At 48.6% G+C, this 8,228-nt stretch overlaps 1 protein-coding gene across 1 annotated transcript; it reads left to right on the top strand.

Moving 5' to 3' along the window:
• Nucleotides 1–386: 386 nt before the first annotated feature.
• LOC119270249 lies at nt 387–1,496 on the top strand. Its single transcript, XM_037552243.1, has 3 exons — nt 387–781; nt 880–1,291; nt 1,409–1,496. The coding sequence occupies exons 1-2, from the start codon at nt 434–436 to the stop codon at nt 1,225–1,227; spliced, it is 696 nt and encodes a 231-aa protein (XP_037408140.1). The 5' UTR covers nt 387–433; the 3' UTR covers nt 1,228–1,291; nt 1,409–1,496.
• Nucleotides 1,497–8,228: the final 6,732 nt, after the last annotated feature.

Here is an 8,228-nt window from a genome sequence, read left to right as displayed (position 1 = left end):
TTCAACGGAAGACCTGACACGTAGGTACTTACACTGACAAGAATTTGAGCAGTCAAGCACGGCACAGAGACATCGACAGATTGGAAAAATATTGCCGCCGGCTGCCCCCTAGTGTAAGGAAGCCCTTCTGGCCTCATACCAAAATTTAACACCACCAAGACACGGCAGACACCATCATCATCAAACATTTAGCTTCCTCGCAGCTTCGCGAGTTCATTGACACCGCACATTGGCAAGTCGTCCAAAGATAAGTCAAAGCAAGTTTGGCCATGTTGGAAAGAACACGTCAAGCGAGGACTAGTACGCACCGGTGGTACCAATTCAAACGACTTGATGAGTTGATCACACTGCGGTCGTCCAGCCTATATAAATTTGGCCCTCCACTGCCACTCACCGAAGCACTTAAGAGAAGCTCACTAGCTAGGCACGCACGATGAAGACTGCCATTGCAGCAGCCGCTCCCCTCCTCCTATTCCTGGCCCTGGCCGCCATGGCAGGCGCCGTGACGTTCGACGCGACGAACACGGTTCCGGACTCCGCCGGCGGGCAGAGATTCGACCAGGACGTTGGCGTCGACTACGCCAAGCAGGTGCTCTCCGAGGCCTCGTCCTTCATCTGGACCACCTTCAACCAGCCCAACCCGGAAGACCGGAGGGACTACGACTCCGTCACCCTCGCTGTGGTTGACAACATCGAGCCTGTGGCCCAGACCTCCGGGAACGCTATCCAACTCCGAGCCCAGTATGTCGCCGGCTTCGACGAGGGCGACGTCAAGAAGGAGGTAATAAATCGAATTCTGCACCCAGGCCGCACGGCGCGACATACCTTCATGTATAGCTTCTTAAGTTTCAAACACGAGATTGATGCGCGCGCTCGCAGGTGAAGGGCGTGCTGTACCACGAGGCGACGCACGTGTGGCAGTGGAACGGGCAGGGCAGGGCAAACGGCGGGCTCATCGAGGGGATCGCCGACTACGTGCGGCTCAAGGCCGACCTCGCGCCGACGCACTGGCGCCCGCAGGGGAGCGGCGACCGTTGGGACGAGGGGTACGACGTGACGGCCAAGTTCCTGGACTACTGCGACTCCCTCAAGGCCGGGTTCGTGGCGGAGATGAACAGCAAGCTCAAGGACGGATACAGCGACGACTACTTCGTGCAGATCCTGGGGAAGAGCGTGGACCAGCTGTGGAACGACTACAAGGCCAAGTACCCCCAGCCCCAGGGCTGATCGACGATGCATGCAGTTTGTTGTTGTATGTGTACCGGTCTTCGTCTACGTACAGATACATTATACTCCCTCTGTAAATTAATATAAGAGCGTTTAGATCACTAATATAATGATCTAAACGCTCTTATATTAGTTTACAGATATTAGTGATCTAAACGCTCTTATATTAGTTTACAGAGGGAGTACTTGTATTATTGTACAATTTATGTACTGCCTGGAATGGAATAAATCAGCGTTGGCACGGTGTGTGTTAACGAATTGACGAGACAAAGGGACCGTCTATAGGTCATGTCATCGGTTGCCTGAAATACATTGAACATCAGTCACTTTCTTTACAGCATCTTCAAAGGTGACCCGCAAATTTTCTCTCACATTTGTTCATGGACAAGAAGACCAGTCCACGAACACTTATGTCGGAGGGCCGTCATACAACTCTGTCCGTATTTATTTCAAACATTTTTTTCAACAAACTGGATGAAATTCATGCAAACACGAACAATTTCATGAAAATCAGACGAAAACATTTATATTTTGGACATATTTTTAACTAAAGACGATATCGGAGTAAGATAAAACTAGTCTACGGCCGGCACCAGCGGATATCCATTCTGACGACATGGATACCCTTAACTAGTCTACTGCCGGCCGCGGCGGATCTCCATTGTCGTCCCCATGTCTGACAACCGTGAGTCCGGAGGTATATGCTTTAGCGCAAAGGCGGCTCACCTCCCCGGCCAATCCTTCAGCCGGAGGGGAAGTGTCCCTATGTTGTACGAGTCAGGGTTGGTTTTTGATACGGATCAGGGTTGGTTTTTGGTACGGATCAGGGTTTGTCCACCTAAAACACATCAAATCCATGAATCAAAATCAACAAAAGTTCATTAAACCAACAAATCACAAAACAAAATTGATATGGCTATTTTTGTGGGGATTTTTAAAATTGGGCAAAAACACACAAAATTGGGGCTAGAAAATGGAGAGGGAGACTCCAAAGTGTGAATCAACCTTGGCTCTGATCCAAGATGATGTAGGGTGAAACCCTAATTGGTTGATCTTTTCACACTTTGAGGGGGGGAAGAGAGGCAAATCAAGAGAAGCACAAGATGAACACTCAAATAGACCAGATCCAATCACACATGTGCTAAATCCACATACACAAGGAGAGATACAAGATCCAAAATCAACACAAGAGGATACAAAGGGTAGCTAGTTCATCTCAATCCTTGAAGGAGAGAGGTCTTGAATCCTGGGAGGATCTTCCCACTGGGGTCTTCAATCCACTAGGGGATTTTCTCACATGGAGGTCTTGGACTCCATTGGAGTAGGTAGTGGATGAGCAAAACTCAATCTCTGATCTGAGCTATCACTTTGCTAACCCTAAAATTTAAATCGGAGATGAGTATATATAGTCTAGGGAAGTGAAGGGGTACATGGGCATCGGCCCGAGTCGCTGTGCGCAGACAGGTGTCGGACTTGCGGGCATTACCGGTCGTCCGGTGTCTCGCGAGGTACTGGATGTCCGGTAAGGATCAGACATCCGGTGTTTCGGCTCTATTAAGGTGTCGTGGGATTTCCGGACGATGTCGAGCGTCCGGGGCATCGGTTGTCCAGAAAGCTTTGATTTTCTAACATTTTGGTATTGGACACGTGGCACCAATCGCCCGGAGGCTATCGGTCGTCTGGTCGCTGGAGGACGTCGGACGCCCAGTACATGTCGGTCGTCCAGCCGATGTAGGTATTGTCAGCTGGGCCTTTTGTCTGGTTGTTCGTCAGTTCGCCGGACGTCCGAAACCGGTCGGTCATCCGGTGGCTGTGAGTTTCTGTCATATGTTCCTTTTGGTTCTCGCGCTCGGTGTCACCATCTTGTCCATTTGCCATAGTTGTTTCATGGTCTTCCTCCAAGTACCTGATCACACACAAGGTCTTCGCTTGAGATAGTAGCCATGTCTCGCATGAAGAATGAGTAAGTTCAGAGAGGAGCGAGTTCACCTCGGCTTCGATAGCCCTTGCATGAGCTCTAGTCATTGGTCCACGTGGTGTCTTGAAATACGAAGGTACATCCATGGGGATGACTGTACGATGCTCCGTATCACCCTCCTTCTCTACCTTCGCCGTCGTCGGGGGATGCTGCCGAGCTAAGCCCAGAGACAGATGGCGGTGGCGGAGGAGTCCCTATCTCTCGCGTCGTAGGGGTGCTACGGGGCTACAAAATATGTGGAGGCGCGGCCGATCCATTCTAGGCAGCGCCGCAATGGCTGCTGCAGGTGGCGGCGCGTGATATGTCTCCAACATATCTATATTTTTTATTATTCCATGTTATTATAGTATCAATCTTGGATTTTTCATATGTAATTATATATGTTTTTTGGGACTAACATATTAACTTAGTGCCAAGTGTCAGTTGTTATTTTTTGCCTGTTTTTGGTTTTTCAGGAAATCAGTACCAAACGAAGTACAATTGCCACGAAACTTTTTGACGATTTTTTCTGGACATAGAAGACACTAGAAGCTTCGGGAGGAAGTCAGAAGACGAAGGGGTGGCCACGAGCCACCAGGGTACGCCCAGGGGGTAGGTGTGCGCCCTGGTGCTTCGTGGGCTCCTCATTGCTCCATTTGACCTAATTCCGCCTTTATAAATTCTCTAAAATCAAGAAATCAACAGAGAGCCACCCAAAATACTTTTTCACCGCCGCAAGTTTCTGTTCTCGCGAGATCACATCTGGAGGCCTTTTCCGGCAGTCTGCCGGAGGGGAATCAATCAAGGGCTTTTACATCAACCTTGCTGCCTCTCCGATGATGTGTGAGTAGTTTACCACAGACCTGCGGGTCCATAACTAGTAGATAGATGGCTTCTTCTCTCTCTCTCTTTATCTTCAATACAATGTTCTCCTCGATGTTTTTGGAGATTTATTCGATGTAATCCCTTTTTGCGGTGTGTTTGTTGGGATCCGATGAATTGTGGATTTATGATCAGATTATCAATGAATATTATTTGAGTCTTCTCTGAACTCTTTTATGCATGATCGTTATAGTTTTGTATTTCTCTCCGATCTATCCGTTTGATTTCGCCAATTAGATTGATTTATCTTGCAATGGGAGAGGTGTTTTGTGATGGGTTTGATTTTTGCGGTGCTTAATCCCAGTGACAGAAGGGGACATGATGCGTATTTGTATTGTTGTCATTAAGGATAAAACGATGGGGTTTATTCATATTAATTAGATTTACTTTGTCTACATCATGTCATCTTGCTTAAGGCGTTACTTCGTTCTTTATGAACTTAATACTCTAAATGCATGCTGGATAGCGGTCGATATGTGGAGTAATAGTAGTAGATGCAGGCAGGATTCGGTCTATTTGTCTCGGGCGTGATGCCTATATACATTATTATTGCCTTAAATATCGTCATGATTATTCGCTTTTCTATCAATTGCCCAATAGTAATTTGTTTACTCATCGTACACTATGTTAAAGAGAGAAGACTCTAGAGAAAAACTATGGCCCCCGGTCTATCTTTGTCATATATTAAAATCAAAAATATTTTGCTGCAATTTATTTACCTGTATTATATATTGTGTTTTTGTTATCTATCTATCACTACGAGATTTGATCCTTATAATTAACCGCCAAGGGATTGACAACACCTTGTTTGCGTTGGGTGCAATAATTTATTATTTTGTGTGTAGGTACTGCTAACGAGGTGTTGCATGATTGTCCTACTGGATTGATAATCTTGGTTCTTAACTGGGGGGAAATACTTATCTCTACTGTACTGCATCATCATCTCTTCTTCGAGGAAATCCCAATGCAGCTCACAAGTAGCAGCACGGCGGCGGGCGGGCCGACCATGGGAGGCCGCATGGGCCGGTGATGTGGCGGCGCACCATCTGGTTACGGATCGGTGGAGGCGGCGTGGATGGCCTGGTGGATAAGTCAACGACATACGTGTATGGCCTCCGGGCAGATCTGATTTGGCCGGTGTGGCATGCGTGCTGCGCGGCGGTAAAGATCGGTGTCAGCACGTGCATAAGTTGCTAGATGGAGGTTCGTCAAGCAGATCCGGGTGAAAATTTTGCTCTCAGCTACTTGCCAAGGTCAACGATGGCAACGCTCTTCTATGTCGTCACCTTCCTGAAGGCATCACCATGGAGAAACTCCACACTTCTATCTGGTACCGCCGGGGGAAACCCTAGATCGTTTGATCGGATGACGGCGGCGCTTTTATGTCATTCCCCCTTGGGGCGTCATTCTTGAGGTGTGCATTGGCTCGAGGGGCCGGTGGACGGATTCTACGGTGGAGCGGTGTTTAGGTGACACATCAACGATGTGGAGTCTCGGCGATGTGGCGCAGAAGAGTCTCGGCGACGGATATGTGATGATGGGCGCGCGTAGGGAGATGGTGTCATTTGGTGTCGTGGTGGCGTCGACGGCAGGCCTGACAAGGTGGATGCGTTAGTACCTGCTCTGAAGATGGATCGGCGAAAGAGCGCGTCGGACCGATGTGTGCCTCATACCTGGCAATGCGGCTTGGTTGGAGACTCTGGCTTTAAATGTTATGCTTTGGTGCGAGATCTGTTTAGTATTTGGCTCCCACAATCGGCACCCCTTTATCATTTGGATAGAAGTAGCGACATATGTTATTGTTGGAAATATGCCCTAGAGGCAATAATAAAAGCATTATTATTATATTTCCTTGTTCATGATAATTGTCTGTATTCATGCTATAATTGTATTATCCGGAAATCGTAATACATGTGTGAATAATAGACACCAACATGTCCCTAGTAAGCCTCTAGTTGACTAGCTCGTTGATCAACAGATAGTCATGATTTCCTGACTATGGACATTGGATGTCATTGATAATGAGATCACATCATTAGGAGAATGATGTGATGGACAAGACCCAATCCTAAGCATAGCACAAGATCGTGTAGTTCGTTTGCTAGAGCTTTTCCAATGTCAAGTGTCTTTTCCTTTGACTATGAGATCGTGTAACTCCCGGATACCATAGGAGTGCTTTGGGTGTACCAAACGTCACAACGTAACTGGGTGACTATAAAGGTGCACTACAGGTATCTCCGAAAGTGTCTGTTGGGTTGACACGGATTAAGACTGGGATTTGTCACTTCGTATGACGGAGAGGTATCACTGGGCCCACTCGGTAATGCATCATCATAATGAGCTCAAAGTGACCAAGTGTCTGGTCACGGGATCATGCATTACGGTACGAGTAAAGTGACTTGCCGGTAACGAGATTGAACGAGGTATTGGGATACCGACGATCGAATCTCGGGCAAGTAACATATCGGTTGACAAAGGGAATTGTATACGGGGTTGCTTGAATCCTCGACATCGTGGTTCATCCGATGAGATCATCAGCATGTGGGAGCCAACATGGGTATCCATATCCCGCTGTTGGTTATTGACCGGAGAGCGATCTCGGTCATGTCTACATGTCTCCCGAACCCGTAGGGTCTACACACTTAAGGTTCGGTGACGCTAGGGTTGTAGGGATATGTATATGCAGTAACCCGAATGTTTTTCGGAGTCCCGGATGAGATCCCGGACGTCACGAGGAGTTCCGGAATGGTCCAGAGGTAAAGATTTATATATGGGAAGTCCTGTTTCGGGCATCGGGACAAGTTTCGGGGTTATCGGTATTGTACCGGGACCACCGGAAGGGTCCCGGGGGTCCACCGGGTGGGGCCACCTGTCCCGGGGGGCCACATGGGCTGTAGGGGTGCGCCTTGGCCTACATGGGCCAAGGGCACCAGCCCCAAGAAGCCCATGCGCCTAGGGTTTCAAGGAAGGAAGAGTCCTAGGAGGGGAAGGCACCTCCTAGGTGCCTTGGGGAGGAGGGATTCCTCCCCCTTGGCCGCACCCCCCTAGGAGATTGGATCTCCTAGGGCCGGCGCCCCCCCCCCTTGGCCCTCCTATATATAGTGGGGGATGGAGGGCTTTTGATCCATGCCTTTGGTTGCCTCCTTCTCCCTCTCCAACACCTCCTCCTCCTCCATAGTGCTTGGCGAAGCCCTGACGAAGTACTGCAGCTTCACCATCACCACGCCGTCGTGCTGCTGCTGGTGCCATCTTCCTCAACCTCTCCTTCCCTCTTGCTGGATCAAGAAGGAGACGTTACGCCGACCGTACGTGTGTTGAACGCGGAGGTACCGTCCGTTCGGTGCTAGGATCTCCGGTGATTTGGATCACGTCGTGTTCGACTACCTCATCCCCGTTCTTTGAACGCTTCCGCTCGCGATCTACAAGGTACGTAGATGCATCTAATCACTCGTTGCTAGATGAACTCCTAGATGGATCTTGGTGAAACCGTAGGAAAATTTTTATTTTCTGCTACGTTCCTCAACAGTTGTTAAGATGATGACTTCAGATTTACTGATGTGTTATCTTGTAAAATCTTTATTAATAATTAATAATATAGTTCTATGCATCGTCTATGCAGAGACCAGGAATCATCCTCCTTTTCGAGAAAGAAAAGCTACGGGCAGTGTGGTGGTCAGAGGACATGGTCCTGCCGGTGAGGACGTTCGCGCGAGGGAACATACACAACAGACGTTTGGTTTGAGCTGACGTGTCCGCCAGGCCAGCTTCAATTCGTGTTTCCAATCTGACGGTTGCTGGTGCGTTCCCTGGAAATTCTTCCTAGAGAACGTTCGCCAAGTAACATTTCCGTTTATTTATCTTGGAACCATGTTTTAGGGTACGCTTGATCGATCGTGAATATGGAAAATCTAAAAACCACAGAAACTCTGTTCAACGTAAAACATAACACGTACGTACTGACGAGCACTTGAGCAGTCAAGCACGGCACAAGGACTTCCTCGGATTGGAAAAATATTGCTGCCCCCTTGTGCGGGGAAGCCCTTCCCGCCTCATACCGAAATTCAACACTATAAAGACACGGCAGACACCTCAGACCTCACACTGGCACAGTCGTCCAAAGAGAAATCAAAGCAAGTTTGGCCCTGTTGGAAAGAACACGTCG

This window comes from Triticum dicoccoides, chromosome 1A (assembly GCF_002162155.2).
Source record: "Triticum dicoccoides isolate Atlit2015 ecotype Zavitan chromosome 1A, WEW_v2.0, whole genome shotgun sequence".
NCBI classification, from domain to species: domain Eukaryota; kingdom Viridiplantae; phylum Streptophyta; class Magnoliopsida; order Poales; family Poaceae; genus Triticum; species Triticum dicoccoides.
The sequence above is the reverse complement of the archived record's forward strand: the minus strand, read 5'-3'. Positions and strand labels throughout refer to the sequence as shown.